Here is a 24,295-nt window from a genome sequence, read left to right as displayed (position 1 = left end):
GACCATCTGGTCACCTTACCCTATTTCCAACACCCCACTCTAGTCCCTGAGTTATACCCTGTTCCACAGAAAGATGATAGTAGGGTTGTATATTCCTCCGTCACGTTCCGTGCTGTAGAATGCTCTGCCTGGGTTCTAATACCTACCTAGCCCTCCTCCCACCCCCCCAAATCCATTTGAAATTTTGAACGTAAAAATACATTTTGGCATAAATGCTCTTATATCTAAGTACCATGTTCGATAATGCAAAAAATAATGACTGTGACAAAGGCAGCGCATAACAATGAATGATAATTCTCATATTTGTTCGGGACTATATTCTAATGCGGAAGCAGACAATTTTCTCGACCACCACCCCTCAACTGACGGAACTATCATCTTTTTGTGGAACAGATTATAGCAACTGGTACCTTTCAACATTTGAGGCCAGAAATTCTAGTTGCGGAATCTTCACCTACAGTTTAGCCACTGGGTAGCATTCATTTTGCACATTTATAGATCTTCTTTGCTTTGAGGTGCTCCAAGAAACTCACATTCATGGGAAACACCTCAGTGAAATAACGTCACAGCCTGTTCTATGATCTGCCTTTGAGGTGTTTCTGGTCAATGATTGCTGGGGGTGGGGGGGTGGGTGAGTGAGTGAGCCAACCATCTTTTTCCACGACCCCACCACTTTTGGCACCTGATCCTCTGTCTCCTTGGAACACTTTTTTGTTTCGGAGAAAAATCGCAGCCAGGTTTCTAGGAGTATTGAGGCGATTTGCATTTGGTTCCGCGGGCTTACCCTGTGGTTAGCTGGGCTGTTGTAGCAGACAGCAACGTCACCATAGCGAAGTAAACAGAGTGGGAATTCCAAGAAATGCAATGCCATGAAGGACTTGTGTGTGTGTGTGGGGGGGGGGGACGGGACATTGGGGTGGGGGGGAGTGAAATAGCAAGTTCTGGGAGTCATACTTACTTATCTGGATTGGGATCCCTCGCCCCCCAAACTCAACCCTGGAATGTATTTCAAAGGCTACCCCAGAACAGGGGCATGAATAATACAGACAAGATCTCTTGAGCATGTGTAGAATGCCAATTTCTGGGCATCACCGAATAACCCCAAACCACACACAAAGGAAGGTAATTCCAGGAAAGCGTTTTGCCCCTCGATTTGCAAACGTGGTCACTGATTCGGATGAATTTTGTCAATGAATCAAACATTGAGTCACTGCTGGTAAGAGCTGGCTACTTCAAAGCCAACGATGGGGCATTTACCTTGAGAAACAGTGTGGCCCAGTGGTGAGAGAAATGAACTTGGGGTTAATCTCCCCATTAAACTGTCAATAAACAGCTCCAATTCCTCCTTCTGTCCGGTAAGAGATAATAACTAGGAATGTGAAGTCTAAATAGTAAAAGTTGTCAACAAAATTACGATAGTCCCAATTAGAGGAATCGTTTTAATAGTATTATAATAAATGATATGTGTGTGTGTGTGTGTTTTCCTTTATGTGTACATCACCATTCTGTGTAACGGTAAATTTAAATTCAATAAACTTTTATTTTTTTTAACAAAATCTTCTTTATGTTTCCAATTTTGCATTAAGAACAATCTTTTCGGGTCCTTCTGTCATTCTTTGCACCATACAACTCTGTGACTTCTGTCACACCGTTTCTTACATTTGGCTTTTCTCCTTAATCTTACCAAACAGCTCTCCCTTTTTTTAGCTGTCCTTGTCCGATGAGATCTTCACCACCCATCCTAATTCTAACTGGCTCTCTTCCTTCTCCCACCTGACTTTTTCAAGGCCCAACGTGCCTTTTTCCCCCTTAAGGAAAGTTGAGAATCACCCAAACAAAAGAAAACTGTGTTTCAGCGTGATTCCCTAAAAATTAAACAACAAAACTCCCAATGTCTCCCTCGTGTTTTCTTAAATTCCCACGCTTCCTTCACAGGACTCAGAGGGGGAGGGGGTAAATGGTTCTCTTTTCCCTATTGTATACTCACAACAGCCCTGCGAGGTGGGCTAAAACAGTGACTGGCTCAAGGTCACCAGATGAGATTCATGTTAGAGATGGAATTTGAACCCAGCCTAGGTCTCCCAAACCATAGACCAGTGGTGGCGAACCTATGGCACGGGTGCCAGAGGTGGCACTCGGAGCCCTCTCTGTGGGCACGCGCAAACAGAGTGCCCCCCCCCCCCCAATCTAGGCTGGCTTGGGCTGCTGGGCTCAATTATTAGCATTAAACCTAAGATCCAGTTTTGGGGAAGCAGTGTAGGTAACCCTGTTAAGCGCTGTTAAATCTCACTGATTTTCATGCGAAGCACTAAATCATGATCCTTTACCTGGGAGTAAGCTCGGTTGCTGGCAATGGGGCTTGCTTCTGAGAAAACCCTCCTAGGGTTGTGATTCACCCATTGGAAGAATTGAACGGTTGCTTCAAAGAAAAGCCACCGACTACCACCACTACTAGCCTACTCCTGAGTAACACATGCCTCAGAGCCCACCATTTTTTCTAAACTAAAACCTCAGTATTCAGGTTAAACTGCTGTATTGGCACTTTGCGATAAATAAGCAAGTTTGGGGTTGCAATTTGGGCACTCGGTCTCAAAAAGGTTTGCCATCACTGCCATAGACCAACACCTTAACCTTTTTCACAAAACACGATGCCAATGTAAGCCACCCTGAGCCCTTTGGGGGCAGCACGGGGTATAAATATGACAATAAATAGATAAACTTTCTGTCCAAACCAGACTGGGATCCTCTGCACATTTCACCTTGGTGTAAGTCCCATGCAACAACACAGTGCAAAGTACTTACACACCGTGCACAGGTAGACCTGAAAGCCATATTTTGGTGACTAAAGTCTTTGAAATTTTCTACTGTGTTAAAAACGTGCCTGTTTTTAAGGAGCTACAAGACTCCTGTGTGGTTTTGGAAAAGACATCTGAACCTTCAAACCATTGCTTCTGAATTCAGTAAATATTATTATTTTGCAGACCTGTGGGAGGAATTCTGTTTGGGTTCCGTCTTGAGGCATTTTCTTCCTCTCTCCATTTTTCAGGGCGGCTGCCACTCAGCCTCAGCCGGCTGGGGTGTTTCTTGAGGATGCTCAGGTGATATTGCAAAAGGTGAGGCGTGGGGGAAGAGTCCCCTCCCCTGCAAACCTTCCCACCAAAGTCTGCAGCCAACCAATCTTAAACAAAGGTGCACCCTAGCTTGACTAACGCCAGGTTGGGAAATACCTGGGGGACTTGGAGGTGGAGCCTGAAGAGGGCGGAGCCTAATCCCAGCAGCACACCTAGCCTAAAGGAAAGCCAAGCATGCGCTTTTCAGCTTTTATGATTTCCCAACGGCTGAGGCAGGAGTGGAAGAACAGCCACATGTCTGAAAGCTGAAGAAAGGGGTTGTTTGCTCGCAATTTATTACACCTCTTGTCTTGTTCTGACTATTTATAATCATATAGAACAGTAAGAACATAAGAACATAAGAACAAGCCAGCTGGATCAGACCAGAGTCCATCTAGTCCAGCTCTCTGCTACTCGCAGTGGCCCACCAGGTGCCTTTGGGAGCTCACATGCAGGAGGTGAAAGCAATGGCCTTCTGCGGCCAAGCGCTGCAAATCACCTGGTGTGTTAAGGCATTTGCAATCTCAGATCAAAGAGGATCAAGATTGGTAGCCATAAATCGACTTCTCCTCCATAAATCTGTCCAAGCCCCTTTTAAAGCTATCCAGGTGAGTGGCCATCACCACCTCCTGTGGCAGCATATTCCAAACACCAATCACACGTTGCGTGAAGAAGTGTTTCCTTTTATTAGTCCTAATTCTTCCCCCCAGCATTTTCAATGGATGCCCCCTGGTTCTAGTATTGTGAGAAAGAAAGAAAAATTTCTCTCTGTCAACATTTTCTACCCCATGCAGTGGTGGCGAACCTATGGCACGGGTGCCAGAGGTGGCACTCAGAGCCCTCTCTGTGGGCACATGCAAACAGAGTCACCCCCCAACCCCCCACATCTAGGCTGGTCTGGGCTGCTGGGCTCGATTATTAGCATTAAACCTAAGTCCTAGTTTTGGGGAAGCAGTGTAGGTGACCCTGATAAGCGGTGTTAAACCCCACTGATTTTCACGCAAAGAACTAAAGCGCGACCCTTTACCTGGGAGCAAGCTCGGTTGCGGGCAATGGGGCTTGCTACTGAGTAAACCCTCCTCGGGTCGTGATTCACCCATTGGAAGAGTTGCACAGATGCTTCATGGCAGAACCAAGAAGCTTACCCCCGTGTAACGCACACCTCGGAGCCAGCTGTTTCTTTCTAAACTAAAACCTCAGTATTCAGGTCAAATTGCCGTATTGGCACTTTGTGATAAACAAGCGGGTTTTGGGTTGCAATTTGGGCACTCGGTCTCTAAAAGGTTCGCCATCACTGATATAGAAAGTCACTGAAGGATACAGTCTTTGTGGTACTAACTTACCAGACAAGTTGCTATAAGAGTTCTTACACTGTTTGTGAGATTATTTATGTTTCAATCTGTATTGTGTTTCAATCTGTATTGTGTGTGCAATCACAACCTGTGGCTTTTGTTTCAATATAGCTGCACTGCATTCAATTTCTAGTGAGTTTAGAACTGTTTATTGTGGTGGTGGTTGTTTCCTTCGGCATGATAAACTCGCCTGTTGTGTTTTTGGGTTGCCCTCTAAGCCTCAGTTTTCTCCAAGAAAACTGACCAGATCTTACCAGGGAAACTGAGGAGATCAGTGGGAATTCCAAGGGATTTCCAAGTCCCATTGGGAGGCTGTGAGGTTTTATAAGCATTCGGAAATGGGTTACAAAGGTCAATCCACCATAAAAAATCAATAGGACAGATGAAGCTACAGTTATATATCCACCCTACAGTTATATATCCACCCTGCACCAGCAGCTTTAGGTCCAAGCGCACCAAATAACATCCTCAATGTTATTTTTATCTTGTGTTTCGTTTACCAATAAATATATTTTTCTCAAATGTACCACCAATAATCATTCTCATGGTTTCATTCCCAGCTCCGATCACTTATCCCTCCTAAAGGAAGAGCCCCAGCGTGGCGTAGCGGTTAAGAGCGCTGTCATCTGGAGAACTGGGTTTGATTCCCCGCTCTGCCACTTGAGCTGTGGAGGCTTATCTGGTAAACTAGGTTAGCTTGTGCACCCCAGCACACGCCAGCTGGGTGACCTTGGGCTAGTCACAGTTCTTCTGAGCTCTCTCAGTTCCACCCACCTCACAGGGTGGTGGCTAAGCGAGGGGAGGGGCTGGTGGTGCTGAGCTAGGCCCCTTACAGGACAGAAAGGGGGGCATAAATCCAAAACAACCATTCTCTCAGCAGTGGAAGCAAGCAGTATGTTTAAGTCTGCTGTATCTAAGTTGGAGGAACTGGGTCTGATTCCCCGCCTCTGCTGCCTTGGAGCTGTGGGAGCCTTTATCTGGGAATAATCTCAGATTGGCCTGTACACTCCCTACACATGCCAGCTAAAGGTGACTCTTGGGCTAAGCACACAGCTTCTCGGAGTTTCCTCTCAGCCCTACCCACTCTACCTCTACAGGGTGCTTTGTTGCAGAGGGGGGAAGGGCAAGGGAGATTGGCTTCAGTCTCGGAGTCTCCTGCAGGAGAGAAAGGGGGGATATAAATCCAAACTTCTTCTTCTTCTTCTTCTTCTCCTCTTTCTCCTCCTCCTCTTCTTCCTCTCCTCCTCCTCCTCCTCCTCTTCTTCTTCCACTTCTTCTTCCTTCTTCTTCATCTCCTCCTCCTCCTCTTCTTCTTCACCTCGAAACAAATGCCCAACTGCAAAGGCCCAAGGAGGCAGCCAACGTGGCTGGTGCGGAGGGAGGGGGCTCTCCTGTTGCAATGAAGGGGGCTGTAGGACCCAGGGAAGCTGGAGGGAAGACAGTGGGGGGGAGTTGGGGGGGGGTTGGAGGGGGGGGCGGGCGCCAAGCCCTGTCCAGCTGCCGCCTCCTTTCGGGGAGGGGACGCGCCCACCCGGCCCGGGGAGGAGAGGAGAGGTGCGCCCCCCCCCCGCCTGCCTCCTGCCCCTCCCCTCCCCTCCCCTCCCGGGCCCCTCTCCTTTTGTGCAGCCCCCTGCCCGGAGCATCCCTCCTTCCCTCCCTCCCTCCCTCCCTCCTGAGTCATCGCTGCTGGGGGGGGCGGGGGGCGGGCTGGGCGGATGGGCTGGCCGGCAGCCCGGGATGGCTGGGCTGCTCCCCGGAGGAGAGGAGCAGGAGAAGGGCCGGCCGGCCGGGCCGAGGGGGGTCCGGCGCCCCGGACGCGCCGCACATCTGGCCAGCGGCGCCTGGAAGTTGCCCGCGGGCGCGTCTGGAGGCGTGGAGCGCCTGGGCAGAGAGAGAGAGAGAGAGAGAGAGAGAGAGAGAGAGAGGCGGCGTGGATTGCATTGGTTGGTTGCTGGGGGGGGGCTGGCACTGGGGAGGGGGGGCCCTTGGCAGGTCTGGGGGCGGAGGAGGCCCTTGCCCAGGGTTTGGGGTTTGCAGAGAGGTGCGGCTGGGCTTGGATCTTGCCTCTGGCCCCTGGCCCCAGGCGGACCTTTCCTCTGGATTCCTGCCCCCCTCCAAAATGACCGCCGTTTTGCAGAAGGGTGCAGGGTCAATGGTGGGGGGGGGGGTCCCTGGAAGTTGGCCGGAGGTTTGGGGGGAGAGGGTCCTTGCTTTCCCCCATGCTTTTTAAGGATCTCCCCCTCCCCCCTGAATCTTCTCCCATCTGCGCCTTGAAGCCCCCTCAAGCAACGTGGCCATTTCTGCCTTCTTTTCTTCATTGCAGATGACTTGGATGCTCAGAACTGGAACCCCGAAAAGGACCCTGGTGGCCTAAGTTGTGGATTTGGGGAGAAGGAAACCTGGAACAAGGCTCAGACATGGACTGAATAGAGCCAGCCCTCCCCAGTTGGCGAGAACCGTGCAAAGTACCTGAATGTTTCTAGACACCTTCGGGACAGCCTCACTTCTCAGGAAAAAAACAAACTTATTTTCTGGATATATTTTTAAAAATAAAAAAAAAAAAGATCTGTGACACTTTCAAAAAAGAACTTGTGTTTTCCTCCCCCGGGTATTCGTCTACTGCTCAGCAGACATGTTTAAGATCCAGGAGGAATTGCATGAGGTTGCAAAAGATATGGCTATTCTGAGTGTTTGGTGTTTTGTTTTTTTTGGGGGGGTAAATAACCTTTGGAGAGGAGTTTTGTAAATGGCTGGGTCTCTGCTCTGCTCCGGCGTTGCCTTTCCACCCTGCGGTTGCAACACAAAACCTTGTTCAAACTTGCTGAGCGGCTGCCCTGCCTGTCTCGATCCACACAGCCCGAATGTGGTCAGGCCTACCCCCGTGGCTTTTCTGGGAAGATTTTGCTGACCAGGAGGTTTGGGAAAGACGTTGAAAAAAAAACTTTCTGGAGGAAAGCGGAACTTCCCATTGAAACGGGCTGGATTGCTGAGAAAACCGCACTGGCTGGAATCAAAGCACAGGGATTGTCTGGCGCTTTGGGAAAACTGCCTTTTTAAAGACCGCGGTGGAAAATACTGGAGTATGGTTTTGCAAGAAAAGAGGGTTTTTTCCAAAAGCGTTTTAAGGAATTATCTTTTTTTCTAAAAGCTTCTTCTAGTCCAAAAGAATCTGGATTTTTTATCACAAGATAAAAAACTGATGTAGAATTTCTCAGGATTCCTTTTTCTCTTTCTGAGCAGCACAAAGGGGGGAGGGGGTCAGAATGCAGCTAAAAGCAGGGAGGTATTTTTTCCAGAAATCTTAAAATATGAGAGGAATGGAGAAAGTATAATTTGGGCTCACTGTTTTCTGACTCTGCAGTCTCCTTTTTGACTTCCTCCCGGCAGTGGACACGAAAGAAAATGTCTGTAAGTATCAAAAGAAAGAAAGAAAGAAAGAAAGAAAGAAAGAAAGAAAGAAAGAAAGAAAGAAAGAAAGAAAGAAAGAAAGAAAGAAAGAAAGAAAGAGTGAGTTAGTTAGGCCTGGCAAAAGTCCAGAAGCGAGGCGGTAATTGAGTGCTTTTGACCTTGTTCCAAGCGTTATTGGGACACACGTTTTTCCGGATGTGTTGAAGGTGTAGCGTGCTTTGTAAGGGAGAAGGACATTGCTGGATGAGGGGGGAAAGGGGATTTGAGAACAGCAGTCTTTGAAAAGAAAAGGTATAGAAATGTTAACCTTATATCTTTACTCTACACTTTTTAATTCATTTTAGCGATGATTGCAGTTCTCACATAATTGCCATTAGAATAGGACCCTGATGTTTCAAAGATACGTATGAGTGGGGGATCGGAAGCATCTGAAAAATGGCTCTGATGTTATTGAAATCCTTTTAATTTCCCTCCAGACAAAAGCTTCATCTGAGAAAGACCCCTCCAGTTTTTCCTCTAAATTTGTTTCAGGTGAAGGAGGTGGTAATTCTACACGGAACAGGGCTGCCGTTTGAAATGTTGAGTTTTAAGAAAAGCTGGGATGGAGCCCTGGGAAATATTTGGACATCCAAATCACACACCCCGTTTCTTTAAAAATAGCCACACTTTAGAATAGTGCATTCAAGACAGAAGTAGCTATGGCCCCACCAGAGAATCTGGCCCATAAGTAGGTTTAAACACTGGGGTCTTCAATTGTTGAAAAATAAACCCCGCTTAGATTATTGAATTGCAGTGTTTTGTCAAAAACAAAGGCCTGTATAGCTGTACACCCGGGCAAAGATCTAACCCCAGTTGAGAAACACTTGTTAGCTTATTTTCTTCTGGGGTCATGCGCCAAACTCCCATATGAGATCATCCTTGGCAAATAAATATTTGTGTACACCCAAACTGGCCATCCACCCCCTTTGATTGCCTAACATTTTAAAGCCGTTCATAGGAGGTTTTATAAGCATTCGGAAATGGGTTTCAAAGGTCAACTCCTTTATTAATAATTTTATTTGGGTTATTTTACCATCATGGGCTAGCTAGACTACTAAAGCAATGGACGAGGTAAAGCTTATTTCAAAATATAGCAGGGATCGTTTAGGTAACAGTCTGTGTGGCTCGGATCGAGTCCCCCGGCAGTGGTACTAGATTTTAATTTTAAGACCGCTTGTCCCCTATGAGAAAGATAATATTTTTGAACTCTTCAGTTCCACACATTATATTCTGTGTCTGGATTTTGTCAGCATTATAATGCAGTGTGCAAACGTTCTTTGAATGGAGTGCTGCCACTCTCCATGTGACCCCAATTCCAAAGGCCCTCGCTGCCAAAAAGTTTGCCTGCTTGAGAAGGGGCCGATTTGTGTGGCGCAAGCATATACCCATCCTCATGACAGCCAAACTCTAAGGCTCATTCCGCACATGCAGACTAATGCACTTTCAAACTGCTTTCAGTGCTCTTTGAAGCTGTGCGGAATAGCAAAATCCACTTGCAAACAGTTGTGAAAGTGGTTTGAAAACGCATTATTTTGCGTGTGCGGAAGGGGCCTATGATTTTTGCTCCGTTTTCTAAATCTTTCCGAATTTGGTAGTCTCTGTTCTCCCTCATGTTACTTAGGCAAGGAAAACCTCTTCCCAGGAATTACTGGGAAAATTTCTGTCCTGCAATAGCGTTTCATGAGACACTTTGGCCAGCGAAACGACATAGTCTAGCCAGGGAGGCTGCAGCGGTTCAGAGTGAATAACTGAAGACTTCCTTGCTTGTAGAAAATGTCACAGGTAAAGCAGAAATAATGCAGCCCGGCCTTTCTCCCTGACACATTACATTCCATGTGCGGGGAGTTTTCGCACGAGGCAGAATCAAACGCACCCAAGGCAGCCCCGCATTTTGATATGGTGCGGCCCTAGGAAGGAAAGACAAGATTGCTTGTTTTGAACGTGTAAAATGGCTTCAAGGACCAGTACCAAGCCTTCAAAGGGGCTGACATCTTCTGGTTCCTTAAATGTTGCTCGTGGAGTTTAGATCTTCCCAGAGAGAAATCTCGGGAAGCAATGGATCCTTCCTTTCTAAATCTCTATGTGCTTCTTTTTTGCCTCTCTATGAAATGGGGGTGGGGGACGCATTAAACACGATGACTGGTGGGGGAGGGAAACAGATGGCGGTGTGAGACTTAAGGGGGATTTGGGTGGTAAAATGGAGAGTGCCGGAGACCAGGAACAGATGCTGAGAAATGAAAAGCAGAAGAGGCAGCTGGTGGAAGACGCAGGGAGAGGCTGGGTGGGACAGCAGGGCCGCTTGGCTCCGGAGCAAGGCTGGGAGGTTACGACCGGCTTAGATCTCTCTTCAAGGGTTGCCGGAGAGCAGCGCCTCTTAATAAGACCCCTCCCGCACAGGCAGGACAATGCGCTTTCCATCCACCTTCACAACTGTTTGCAAGTGGACTTTGCTATTCCGCACAGTGAAATCCAGCTGCAAAGTGGATGGAAAGTGCATTATTCTGCATGTGCGGAAGGGGCCTTGCGTTGACGTGCCTCTGAAGACGCCGGTCGTAGATGCGGATGAAATGTTTGGAGCAGAAACTACCGGGCCACGGCCACACAGCCCAGAAAACCCACAACAGCCGGCTAACTGGCTGGCCACTTTGTAAAACAGAAATGCGGGACTAGATGGACCCCTGGTCCGATACAACCAACCTCTTCTGATGTTCTCGACCCCGCTTTGTGTATCTAGGAACCGCTTGACAGTGTAGTGGAGAAGTGACTGTCTGGGGAGAAAGTTGTTTTTGTGTTCTGTCGTAGGGCAGTCCCTAAGCAGGTATATCCTGCTTCGTCTAGATGTTCACCTGTGGTCACGACTGTTGTGAAGTACCTCATGATGCCTGCACACAGGTCTTTCCTGCACCACATGCCCTTTTTGGAGCCAGGCGTACCTAAGTATCCAGACAGAACCTCGTGATCCCATTAAATCACAGGTGTCAAACTCGCGGCCCTCCAGATGTTATGGACTACAGTTCCCATCATCCCCTGCCAGCATGATGCTGGCAAGGGATGATGGGAACTGTAGCCCATAACATCTGGAGGGCCGCGAGTTTGACACCTATGCATTAAATGGAACAACAAAATATCCAGACAGAACCTCGTGATCCCATTAAATGGAATAACAAGGTCGGCTCCTTTGGAGAACTGTGTTCGGGACTGCTGCGCGGGCGCCTACACCTCCTCATCTGTCAGTCCTCCATCACTGGAACAACATGGCTGTAGTGTTCTCCTCTCCTAGATGTCCTTGAACGCAGGGCTGTTGTGCCTGACTGTTTTTGTGCCTTTTGGTGGATGGCATTGATACGAATCGACCTCACGGGACTATTAGGCAGGATAGTTCAATGCAATGTCTGCATTCAGAGGTGGCGTAACTTTGAATCCCAGATGCTGGGGACCAAACAGCTGTATTGTTTGGCAGGCTGTCGCTTTCCCGCCTAGCTTGTGGATTTCCCAGAAGCATCTGGCTGACGGCAGTGAGGAAGACGCTGGTGCTTTTGCCTCATTCGACTATGCTTGTATCACATATGGATGTACTTATTTCGTGAGCCTGCTGGTGCATCCAAAGAGGAGGATGCCTCAGGCCACAAGGTTGTAGGTTCCTGTCCGCGGGATGCTGCATATGTGTGAATCCTAGATGAAATGCAATTAGTTGGCCGGTGTCCATCTAGGTTTTATTGGGCATGCCTTGCAGCCTTATTGGCTGTTAAAATTAAAAGGCATCCAGCTCAACAGAGCATCTGCTTGAAATGTGGAAGAGTTGCTAGACTCTGTTCCACAGAAAGATGATAGTAGGGATGTGTATTCCTCCGCCACAGAACAAAGTATGCCGGACCTTCTTTGTTGTAGAATGCTCTGCCTGGGTCCTAGTGCCTACCTAGCCCTGCTCCCCCCATCACATAGGTGTCAAACTCGCAGCCCTCCAGATGTTATGGACTACAGTTCCCATCATCCCTTGCCAGCATTATGCTGGCAGGGGATGATGGGAACTGTAGTCCATAACATCTGGAGGGCCATGAGTTTGACATCTGTGCGTTAGAAAGTAAAAAAAACATTTTGGCTTAACTGCTCTTGTAACAAAGTACCCTGTCCAATAATGCACAAAATAATGGTTTGGGCAACAGCTGCACTTACAAACGAATGATAATTCTTCTATTCGTCTGGGACTATATTCTAATGCGGAAGCATACAATCTTCTCAACTGCTGCACCTGAACTGACTGACTTATCTTTCTCTGGAACAGAGTATATTTAGATGTATGGATAACCTTGCTCCCTGATCCTTTGTGATTGGCTCTGCTCCTTTTGGCAGCCATTTTGTCTCCATCTCCTGCAACGATTTAGAATTTCGACTCCAGGTGGTGGACCCCACCACAAAACAATTCGTTGCAGGAGATGGACACAAAATGGCTGCAACAGTTTGGCAGCCATTTTGTCCCCATCTCCTGCAATGGTTGTTTTCTGGTGGTGTCCACCACCTAGAGTCGAAATCCCAAAGTGCCTGCAGGGTCCGAAAGGTTAGGAACCGCTGACCCAGAGACCCGATTTCCTAACCTTCCGTCTATCTCTTCCCTCTCAGGCTCAGCTGTGCCGAGCTCTTTACGACAACACCGCGGAGTGCCTGGATGAACTTTCTTTCCGCAAAGGGGACCTGATGGTTCTTCTCCAGCCAGAGGCGCCGGGCTTGGAGGGGTGGCACCTGTGTTCCTTGCACGGTCAGCAGGGTATTGTGCCGGCCAACCGGGTCAAAGTCCTGCCTGAGCCGGGATCTCCAGGGCCGGTCCCTCACAGAAAGCACACCCCAGCCGACGTTTACCAAGTCCCCAGGAAGGAGGCGGCGACCCTAGCAGGGACGGCGTGCGAAGTGCCGCAGGATGAGCTTGGAAGGCAGGGGCTGCGTCAAGATGAGCAGGAAGTGAGGAAAGATTTCAGACCATGCGTTCCCCTCCAAACACTGTTCCCCAGCCTGATAATCCAAAATGCCACATTCAGGGCGATTCCGCACACGAGTAAAATAGGTTCGACCCAGTTCCCTGAGAAGGGTACTGACCTAGGTCAAAGCCATTGTTGTTCCCCACTGCAACCAGCTTGATCCCAGCTCAGAGGGTGGGATCATCCTGTGCCTCTTCGCTGCTCCATTCCGATTGGCTACTGTTCTATGGCCATGTTCCGTCTTACCCCACACACGTTATTAAAAAAAACTGCCACAGGAATGGAGGGACGAAGGTGGCGATTTTTGATTGGCCAGCTGTACGCATGCCCGAAACACTCAGCTGTGATTGGCTGGAATGGGGACTCCTGGCACCAGAGATTCCGTGACTTTTACTGGAGTCGAGCTGAGTTCTGAACGTGGTTCCCTGAAAAGTAGGTAGTTCCCAACTGGAGTCGAAATTTGACCGCTACATCGGGCGGTAAGCTTTTCGGTACAAAACCATACGCTGGATCCCTAGAGTAGGGTTGTGTGGAGCACTTAGCTCGAACTTAGGTCGATAACACAAGTGCGGAATCGACCTCAGAGTTGAGAAGTGTGGAACTTGTGAACGAACATTTGCTGGTCGCAGAGCAGCTCTTGCGCCTTGTTCTTCTAGCCCCACCCTTCTTCCTTTAGCCACACCCCTTTAGACTCAACCCTCCTACCCACAGAAACACAACTCCTTTACAGAAATAAATGTGATAGGATATTTATTTAATACGACAATCATGAAAACATTTTGAAAACGCCATCAAAAAAAATTCTGAAACTTTCCAGTTGTATCTTTGCCATTGTCAAAATGCCAAATGCTTTACTATTTTGTCTCCATAGAATCATTTGAATCCTAGAGTTGGAAGAGACCCCAAGGGCCATCCAGTCCAACCCCCAGCCATGCAGGAACACACCATCAAAGCACTCCTGACAGATGCCCGTCCAGTCTCTCTTTAAAAACCTCCAAAGAAGGAGACTCCGCCACACTCCCAAGTATTGCATTCCACTGTCCACTTTCCGGACAGAAAGTTCTTCCTGGTGTTTAGGTGGAATCTCTCTTCCTTCACCTTGAACCCATGACTCCAGGTCCTAGTCTCTGGAGCCACAGAAAACAAGCTTGCTCCCTCACCAACATGACATCCCTTCAAATATCTAAACAGGGCTATCATGCCATCTCTTAACCTTCTCTTCACCAAACTAAACATCCCCAGCTCCCTAAGTTTCTCCTCGTAAGGCCATGGTGGCGAACCTTTGGCACTCCAGATGTTATGGACTACAATTCCCATCAGCCCCTGCCAGCATGGTCAATTGCAGGGGCTAATGGGAATTGTAGTCCATAACATCTGGAGTGCCAAAGGTTCACCACCACTGTCGTAAGGCATGGATTCCAGACCTTTTACCTTGTTTTCAACATTCACATTGCTTGCTCTGGGCATATCCCTCCATCCCAGCCTTGATTCCTTTCTTCTCCCTTGCGCAGGTCTATGAGGTGCCCCCGCCCGCCCGGCCGTGCCCCCTGCCCCCTGAAGGGATCTACAGGATTCCCCGCGGCGTCAGGAGAGATGGTCCTACAGAGGTAAAGGTTCATTTGGGGACTGAAGGGTGGGTGGTCACTGTGTAATATCGGAGTCTGTGACAATGTGAAGTTTTAGAGGTGAGCAAAGCAGCCGTGAAAGAAGGACGTTAATGTTTCGTGTATGTTTCAGGGTGAGGTGAGGGAACCAAGGGGATTTCTGTATATTCACCTTTTGATTGTTTGTAATGGCACAAAAAGCTGCTGTCAAAGTCCGTATCGGCGACTCTGACGGGCATCTGCTCTCCAGGGTCGCAGGCAGAGTTCTTTCACACCTTCTCCTACTCCGTTCTTTGAATTGGAGATGCCGGGAATATGGGATTTTGTGCCTCTACCACCGAGCCACAGCACCTCCTTGAGAGGCTTATAGCATATCCTTCCAATTTATTTATTTATGGATTTGTTCACTGCCTTTCACTAAATGGCTCAAGGCGGTTTCCATCATCCGGTGCAACAATACATAAAATCACAAATGCTTTAAAATTATACTCTGAAATATTATTTAAATTGAAAATCTGATCTGTTTTTGTCTGCTGTGCTTCCCTGCAGGGGTGGATCTTTTAGGAGCAGCAGTGGCGTAGGAGGTTAAGAGCTCGTGTATCTAATCTGGAGGAACCGGGTTTGATTCCCAGCTCTGCCGCCTGAGCTGTGGAGGCTTATCTGGGGAATTCAGATTAGCCTGTACACTCCCACACACATCAGCTGGGTGACCTTGGGTTAGTCACAGCTTCTCAGAGCTCTCTCAGCCCCAGCTACCTCACAGGGTGTTTGTTGTGAGGGGGGAAGGGCAAGGAGATTGTAAGCCCCTTGAGTCACCTACAGGAGAGAAAGGGGGGATATAAATCCAAACTACTACTACTACTACTCTTCTTGTTCTTGTTCTTCTTGTTCTTGGTCTTCTTGTTGTCTTCTTCTTCTTGTTGTTGTTGTCTTCTTCTTCTTGTTGTTGTTGTCGTCGTCGTCGTCGTCGTCGTCGTCGTCTTCTTCTTCTTCTTCTTCTTCTTCTTCTTCTTCTTCTTCTTCTTCTTCTTCTTCTTCTTCTTCTTCTTCTTCTTCTTCTTCTTCTTCTTCTTCTTCTTCTTCTTCATATTATCAAGAAAGATCCCAGGTCAGCCATTACACTGAAGGACCGTTGGCAACTAGGAGCTTGCTGAGCCGAATAGTCCTTGAGGGTGCTGGTAGAGCCACTAGGCCAGCGGCAACCAAAATGGGGTGCCCACAGGCCCATGGGTGAGACCTGGGCTCCACCCAAACTGCCCGTACCACAGGGGCCGCTCGGCTCAGCTTGTTTGGGGGCAGTTCTGAAATCTCAGCCCTACTGCTCTCAATTTACCTTTTTGCCTTGTGGCAGCCTATTTCTGTCCCAAGCCAGATGGGGTGCGTGAAGTTTAGATAGCGGCGATGTCGCTGTTTATGGCAACTCTTTTCCCTCCTTGGGAGTGGACAGCTGGAACTGTCTGTTGCGGGAAACAGCTGCGGCCACCCTGGTCTCCAAGGGAAACTCTATCCAACCCCAAATGTGAAGACGGCTGTCTCGGAACCAAATCTGTGGCCTTCGCTTGATTCTGTCACTGAGACAAAGGGTTGCCCCTAGATGGATGAGAACATTGGAGAAGTGGCCAATGGACGTGCTGACTGTTAGGTTAGCATTTAAACTGTAAGGGGCTTTTGACCACCCGTCTCCCCTGGGGCTATGTGTTTCCTTAGCCCGTAGGTGGGTTTTACTTCTCCTGCTTGGTTTTATAGCTTTTAGTGTAGCCCGATTCAGTAATTCCTGATTTTATGGACTATGTGGGCGATTCCGCACACGAGTAAAATAGGTTTGACCCAGTTCCCTGAGAAGGGTACTGACCTAGGTCGAAGCTACTGTTGTTCCCCACTGCAACCAGCTTGAACCCAGCTCGGAGGGCGGAATCATCCTGTGCCTCTTCGCCGCTCCGTTCCGATTGGCTGCTGTTCTACGGCCATGTTCCGTCTATCCCCACACACGTTATAAAAAAACTGCCACAGGAATGGAGGGACGAAGGTGGAGTTTTTTGATTGGCCAGCTGTACGCATACCTGAAACACTCAGCTGTGATTGGCTGAATGGGGGACTCCTGGTACCAGTGATTCCGCACTTTACTGGAATTGAGCTGAGTTCGAGCGTGGTTCCCTGAAAAAGTAGTAGTTCCCAACTGGAGTCAGAAATTTGACCGTTACACGGGGCGAAGCTGGTACAAAACCACGTCGATCCCAGTGGTTGTGCGGAGCACTTAGGTCGAACGCAGCTCGAACTTAGGTTGATAACTATAAATAAATAAATAACGCAATAAATAAATAAATAACCATAAATAAATAACCATAAATAAATAACGCAAGTGCGGAATCGACCTGTGTGGGTTATTTTATTTTATTATTTGGGTACTGTGTGGTCTTTTAAATCATGGGGCCTTGTCGAAACAGTTTTTTAAATGTATTGCACTTTTGATTGTTCATTGCCCCAAGCCAGACATGGGAGGGGTGATTAACAAATCTAATAAATAAACTATAATATTTGCCCACTGCAATGACGACATAAAGGTATACATTTGTTGATAGAGGGTATGTAGGAGTTAAATTATTTACTTATTGTATTAAGATGTTATGAACTCAGAGTCATCTATATATAAATAATAAATAGTGATTAGAAATTGAAATACCTTGCATAAAGACTCAAGGAAAGAATCTATCTCGTTGAAGCATGGAAGGAGAAGACTTTGAAGACATTCGAAATTCTAAACATCGGTATTTTTGTAATAAGATGAACTGTTTTTTTAAAATAATGTTCATGCTCTTTTTATTTTTTCCCCTAACCTTTCTCTCTAATACTTCTCCTTTTTCTTTCTTTTCTCTTTTCTCTTTTTTGTTTTTATATTTTAATATTCTATATGTTGTTTTATTATTGGATTATATCCCTGTGCAAGGGGAAATGATATTGTTATTTTTATTGCTTTTGGTGTAAATTTAATTTAAAAAAATAAAAACTCAACCCCCCCCCCCCCACAAATCTAATAAATGAATAAATGAAATAGTAGGGTTTCCTGTCAAGCCAAGGTTATGCCTGAAATGTCGAAGAGAAATTAGAGTTATGCGTAACCCCGCTCCCTGAGATTTTGTGGTTGGCACCACCACTTCAAAACAGAATGGCGAAGGTGCTTACGGGCTCAAAAAGAATGGGGACCTCTGCTATAACACGTGATTGGTGGGAATATGTAGCTTGGTGCCAATATCCACAGATGTCCCTCCAACAGTCTGTTTTCTCACTGTTATCTTTTCTCTGTTTATTGTTTTGCTGGCTTACAGGTTTACGACATCCCCTCATCTCTGCTTCGGGATACTCCAGCGGACACCTACGACTCACCTTCCCCGTGTCACAAGAAGGTAGCCCGTGTGGCTCCCCAGCCCACGCTCCCCGTGCCCTCTGATGACCCCTATGACGTGCCACTGGCCTTCAAGAAGCCCTCGGGTCAGGAGGAGGAAGAGGAGGAGGAGGAAGAGGGAGGCTCAGAGAGGCCCCTTGTCTACGCCATCCCGTCCAACTTGAGGCGAGCCTCGGCCTTGCTGAACTTATACGAATCACCTGAAGAAGTACTGGGAGGAGGCCGGGAGGAAGAACAAGGGGAGGAAGAGGAAGATGGAGGCATCTATGACATCCCTCTGCTCCCACCTGGTTCTCCGCCCCTCGAGGGGGCACTCCAAGGACTTAGCTTGAGGGAGCCGGGGGCCCCGTCCCGCCCTCGTCTGCCCTCTGCCGAGAGTCTGTCCCGCCGTCCGTTGCCTGCCCTCCCCAGTGAAGAACGGCTTTCCGTAGATGCTCCACCGCCATCGCCAAGTATCGTTCGGAAAGGCAGCATCCAGGACCGACCGCTGCCTCCACCGCCTCCTCGGCTAGGGGGTCTCGGGGCAGGGGACCAGCTGGAGTCAGTCCGGGATGAGGGGTACAATGAATACGAGGGGATACGTCTGGCGGAAGAGTATGACTATGTCCATCTCAAGGTAGGGGATGGGAATCTCTTGGCAAAATTTGCTCCTCGGGCCCTTTGGTTCTGTAACCAAGACGGCGTTTTTGTGGGTTTCCATCCTAGCCAGCCAATCTCACAAAACTTACTTTCCCCAACATTTACTTGTTTGTTTTATTTTATCCTTTACACTTATATCCTGCCAAATCTCCCACAGGACTCGGGGGGATATTTACTCCTTTTCTTTGATTTTCAAATGGTTTATATAAGGTCCCACAAAATGGGCAGGTAATGCTTTTGCCAGAATGGGGGCAGAAAGATTTTTGTTCTGTTCTTATTTGAGCTCCCAGCCACACGTGGTTAATTCTGCATCCTATATAAAACAGGGGGTGTATATATTCATAACAGTGGGCTTTTTCCTGTGGGCATTTTTTGGGGGGGGGGAGGTCCCCAAGAATTATTTCTCCATGTGTGCAATGACGATTGTTGCAATTCATGTGTGCAATGACGATTGTTGCAATTGGCTACATTTTCGTTTAGTGTCGTTCATTCATCTCTGGTCTCCTCTCTCATTATGGGTAAAAAATTTCAGCAGTAAATAATTGTGGTTTTAATTGTTAGGGCTAAGTAATTGCTGTTTTAAGGTTAGGTGGTCCTGGAATGTGGTCACTGGGTCTTTTGTTTATATTATGTTGCTTATATTATTATTCTTAATTATATCATATTTTTATAATTTCTATTCCTTCATTTCTGTTTTTTCCGTGTGGGATTTTTTTTTTTCTGGTCATCAAACAAGGACATCTGCCTGTAGTGCAGCAGTGGCGTAGGAGGTTAAGAGCTCGTGTATCTAATCTGGAGGAACCGGGTTTGATTCCCAGCTCTGCCGCCTGAGCTGTGGAGGCTTCTCTGGGGGATTCAGGTTAGCCTGGGCACTCCCACACACGCCAGCTGGGTGACCTTGGGCTAGTCACAGCTTCTCGGAGCTCTCTCAGCCCCACCGACCTCACAGGGTGTTTGTTGTGAGGGGGGGAAGGGCAAGGAGATTGTCAGCCCCTTTGAGTCTCCTGCAGGAGAGAAAGGGGGATATAAATCCAAACTCCTCCTCCTCTACCTCCTCCTCCTCCTCCTCCTCCTCCTCCTCCTCCTCCTCTTCTTCTTCTTCTTCTTCTTCTTCTTCTTCTTCTTCTTCTTCTTCTTCTTCTTCTTCTTCTTCTTCTTCTTCTTCTTCTTCTTGTAGTTAGTATAATTTATGCTCATCCTGGAAAAAGAGAACTTCTGGAGACTCCCAGAGTCCCGTATCTTAAGTCCCACTGAGCGTTCATGCTCACCTGCACATTTTCCCGTATCATGTGGTTCACTTTGCCCAAAATCACCAATACCTGTCATTATCTCCTTAGGGAGCAGATAAAATCCCACCCAAGGCATCGACACCTGAAGGGACCCCCGGACCTGTACTTCTTGGTGACACAGCTCAGGCGGATGAACAGGTATCTGCTTTTATTTCCATAATTTTTTATTTATTTCATGTACAGTGCCGCGCCCCCCCCCCCTCCCCCATACAGACTCAGGGCACCTTAGAACAATTCATTTGTATTGCTTTGATTTGATTCAATTTGATACCCCGCCTTTCCCGACTAACCCAGGACGGCTGACACACATTACAATGACAACATGTAATCTATACAATTGTAATAAATTAACTTAAAGCATGGACTGACCAATTATAATAAAGCACAATAAAAACGATAAGACGGCGACTGGGATTCAAAAACCGCAATATGGCTTAAAATCTCTCACCCGAATGTCTTGCCATATACCTTATGATTAACTGCCGTGTTTCTCCGAAAATAAGACAGTGTCTTATGTTAATTTTTGCTCCCAAAGATGCGCTATGTCTTATTTTCAGGGGATGTCTTATTTTTCCGCTCCACAGCTGCATGCTCTGGTGTTCTGTTCGACGGGCATGCTTCCAAACAAAAACTTTGCGACATCTTGCTTTCGGGGGATGTTTTATATTTAGCACTTCAGCAAAACCTCTACTACGTCTTATTCTCAGGGGATGTCTTATTTTCGGAGAAACAGGGTATTGGGACAAGGAAAAGGGGGTGCCCCTCAATTGCCCATACTAACATCTTTTTCTGGGACAAAGTACCGAATATTTCATATTAGTTCCCAGGTGACATCCCGTTCATGTTGTAAAAGCAGGGCCTGTAAGACTGAGTTGTTCCGCCAGGCCTTTGGAGTGTCCAGTCGCTGAGGTGCACCCCCTCCCCCCCCTTTCTTTGCTTTGCTCCTTGGCCTTTTGCTCTCTATTTTATAATTTATTTTTGTATATTGTTATTTTTAAGGAAGAGTCCGGCCGCTCCCTCCTTTTTGGGGCGGTTTAAAGGAATTGGGTTATGGGACGCCATCATTATTATTGTGATTGTTTTTGACCGCTGCTTAAATGGTTTTAATGGTTTTTAATGGATTTTAGTGTATTTGGTCACCATTGTGACCCTTTGTTGTATATTGCATGTATAGTGTTGTGCACCGCCCAGAGCCCCTTGGGGATTGGGCGGTCTGTACATTTAAATAATAAAATAAATAAATAAATAAAAACCTACTTAAATTTTTGGGATTTCCACATTCGTATTTGCCTGGACACGTATGGGGAGAAAGTTCCGGAAGCAGGAGCATGGACATTTCTGTCAGCCAGAGAGTGGCAAATCCCATTAACTTTTTACCTCTAATCTCTTTCTTCTCCGCAGACCCCGCCTTCCCCAGAGGATAGCCAATTGCTGCAGTTCTACACAGGGCAGTGCCAAACCCATTATACTACCCTGCTTTCGGCCATCGAGGCACTCCTTGCCAGCGCCGGTGCCAGCCAGCCTCCCCGAGTCTTTGTGCCCCACGGGAAGTTCGTGATTATCACAGCACACAAACTGGTGTTCGTGGGGGACACGGTGTCTCGGCTGGCGTCCTCCTCCACCGTGCGAGCTCGAGTGGGGGCAGCCAGCAGCGCTCTGTGCCAGGCCCTGAAAGAAGCCGTCCTGTCGGTCAAGGGTGCCGCCTTGCGCTACCCATCGCTCCCCGCCGCCCGCAAGATGCGAGAGTGCGTGGCGGAGCTCTCCAGACAGGCGCTGGCCTTCACCACTTTGCTGGCCACGTTGGCGCCCTCTTGACGGCACATTCTGAGGCAGTTAATTGCCAGGGAACTTGACCCCCTCAGCTGTGAGACGTCCTGCGACCCTTGTGGCAATAATTACCCCGTTGCTTTGGACTTCTGGCCGCAGGGGAGCTGTATGGCCTTTGGCGGTGCTTGCGGGTAATTCTGGCCTGTGAGTTTCTCTGGTCACCAGGTTTCTCTGATCACGTTTGACTCGAACCTGGGATTAACCCAGCGGCAACGTTTTGTGACAGTTCACTCTTGGATGGTCACCTTTGACCTTAGTGAAAATAACCATGTCCTGACATTTCGCCTGTCCTTGACCTCTTTCCCAACTAAACAGTCCGCACCTCTATCTTATGACCAGTTATGGGGGCCCACCCGTTCTCTGTATCTTTGGTAGTTTCCCTGGTTCTACGCCCTGTCGTTTGCATCTATAACCTTCAAGTGTTCTCCTAACCAAAGAACTCTGATTCAATGCCACAAATTGCTCCCAGCTCTTCCAGCTTGGTTATTGCCGTAGTGGTGAACAGTTGCAAACTGTTCAGTTGCAATGTTGGCGTTCCTGCGTTTGGGTTCCCAGGAACCCCAGTTGAGGTGACGGAATGGAGTCGTAGACCAAAGACATGAATTGAATGAGAGATGGCCGGACACTCATGGCCTTCCCATGGAATAGGGGCCCAAGACACCCAACCCCACAAATTTAAAGGGAAAGCACTTGAGGAGAATCGTTGAGAAACAAGTCTTATTTTAAAAAACTGGTGAAGAATTCTAGGACAATGGCTTAAAGATAAAAAACAGAAGAATGGTGAACTCTGCCCGAGAAGTGAAGATAATAATAATAATAAGTGACCTAGAAGGGGCGAAAGCAAACATAGAGGAGATAAAATGGCCAAAGGCACAAGGAAGCAAAGGATTCTGGGACAAGAAGAAGGAATTACAGGTAAGGAAATCTCAAAAATGGACAGGGCGAATGATCAGTGTGGACTTTATACCGAGCAAGATGAGGATGCTCAAGTTGGGGAACGCTCAAGTCGAAGAATTGCTTGGACATCCAGCAAAGCCATGACTGCCGGGGTCAGTCTGATCTACAAATCCATTAGTTCTTTTCCTCTGAAAATCCCTCTTCTGATTTGGCGTTTGTCTTGGACAGCAGCCAACGTCCATTCACAGCTCCCCCCGCCCTCCCGGGGACCCCCCCTCATCTCATTTCCTTATTGGGAAACAAATGAGGGTCAAAACATCTGTCTCAGGAAATATTTGCCAAGTTATTTTCTAAGTCTGACACAATAAAATTGGTTTAAGAAAACCCCAAACATGGTGTGTATAGCTTCCTGATAAATCCTAATATGTTTACACCTCTGACCTCTCCCGTAATTAAACTCCAAAATAGCTTCCCTCAAAAAAAAATCCTTGACATGTATTGAAAGTTTTAGAAGCACAGTTTTGGCAAGAATGTCTTCAATATGGGTCCAAATTCAGTAAGTAAGATTACTTCCTGGATTTCTAAAGGGCAACATTAAAAACAAAAAGAAACATCAAATAGCTTCTGCCTTGTTATCTCCTTCCTGGTATCAGAACCCTGGATGCCTTTCAATTGAACTCTGGTTTTACCACATAAGAATATAAGAACAAGCCAGCTGGATCAGACCAGAGTCCATCTAGTCCAGCTCTCTGCTGCTCGCAGTGGCCCACCAGGTGCCCTTTTAGGGGACCCCTCACAAGGCCCAGGAGGGTGAAAGCAATGGCTCTTCTCGCTGCGTGCTGCTCCTGAAAGCACCCTTGGACTGTTAAGGCATTTGCAATCTCAGATCAAGGAGGATCAAGATTGGGAGCCATAGATCAACTTCTCTATAAATCTAACCTAGCCCCTTTTAAAGCTATCCAGGTTACTGGCCATCACCATCTCCTGTGGCAGGAAATTCCAAACACCAATCACACGTTGCGTGAAGAAGTGTTTCCTTTTATTAGTCCCAATTCTTCCCCCCAGCATTTTCAATGAATGCCCCCTGGTTCTAGTATTGTGAGAAAGAGAGAAAAATTTCTCTCTTGTCAACATTTTCTATCCCATGCATAATTTTATAGACTTCAATCATATCCCCCCTCAGGCGCCCTCCTCCTCCTTCCTCAAACTAAAAAAAGAGTCCCAAACGCTTTCTGCAGCCTTCTCCCTCACATAAGGAAGGGATTGCTCCAGTCCTCTCAACTCATCCTCGTTTGCCACTTCTCTGCACTTTTCTATCTCCCTCAATATCCTTTTTGAGATGCGGCGACCAGAACTGGACACAGTACTCCAAGTGTAGTCACACCACTGCTTTATATAAGGGCATGACAATCTGCAGTTTTATTATCAGCTCCTTTCCTAATGATCCCCAGCATAGAGTTTGCCTTTTTCACAGCTGCCATGCATTGAGTTGACCTTCCCATGGAACTATCCACTAAGACGCCCAAATCCCTGAGGTCCAGAAACTTGAAGAGTCTACAAGCACCTGAGCAGAGATCAACGGGAAGCCAGACATTTGTGATGTGAACTGGTAAAGAAAACACTAACAGGCCGTAGCACTGTCTTTCAACGGGCAAATAGTTTTTGTGTTTTTAAATCCAAGACTAACCTGTTATGCAGGCAATGGCTTGCTCAAGGCCATGCTGTAAACATGGCCGTGCGGAACAGCTGTGCCTCACAGA

General features: G+C 47.5%; 2 protein-coding genes across 2 annotated transcripts in view; both read left to right on the top strand.

The window, feature by feature from the left end:
• LOC125444418 (myosin-6-like) overlaps window positions 1–6,892 on the top strand; it is a 33,749-nt gene extending 26,857 nt beyond the window's left edge. Inside the window, exons 22-24 of the mRNA XM_048516827.1 lie at window positions 3,047–3,113; window positions 6,089–6,324; window positions 6,739–6,892. Coding sequence (XP_048372784.1) covers window positions 3,047–3,113; window positions 6,089–6,324; window positions 6,739–6,892 — 457 coding nt within the window. The remainder of the gene's footprint in view (window positions 1–3,046; window positions 3,114–6,088; window positions 6,325–6,738) is intronic.
• On the top strand, window positions 5,958–22,926 carry EFS (embryonal Fyn-associated substrate). Its single transcript, XM_048517682.1, has 7 exons — window positions 5,958–6,405; window positions 6,786–7,870; window positions 12,527–12,862; window positions 14,391–14,486; window positions 17,807–18,499; window positions 19,860–19,949; window positions 21,213–22,926. The coding sequence occupies exons 2-7, from the start codon at window positions 7,865–7,867 to the stop codon at window positions 21,624–21,626; spliced, it is 1,635 nt and encodes a 544-aa protein (XP_048373639.1). The 5' UTR covers window positions 5,958–6,405; window positions 6,786–7,864; the 3' UTR covers window positions 21,627–22,926.
• Window positions 22,927–24,295: the final 1,369 nt, after the last annotated feature.

Source organism: Sphaerodactylus townsendi, linkage group LG15, assembly GCF_021028975.2.
Source record: "Sphaerodactylus townsendi isolate TG3544 linkage group LG15, MPM_Stown_v2.3, whole genome shotgun sequence".
Lineage (NCBI taxonomy): Eukaryota > Metazoa > Chordata > Lepidosauria > Squamata > Sphaerodactylidae > Sphaerodactylus > Sphaerodactylus townsendi.
This window is presented reverse-complemented; position numbering and strand designations above follow the sequence as displayed.

What these genes read in the sequence shown, in the direction of transcription:
- EFS (XM_048517682.1), top strand. An exon ending in TGCGTCAAGATGAGCAGGAA is followed by an intron (nt 12,863 to 14,390) that starts GTGAGGAAAGAT and finishes TCCCTTGCGCAG; the next exon opens with GTCTATGAGGTGCCCCCGCC. An exon ending in GGAGAGATGGTCCTACAGAG is followed by an intron (nt 14,487 to 17,806) that starts GTAAAGGTTCAT and finishes GCTGGCTTACAG; the next exon opens with GTTTACGACATCCCCTCATC.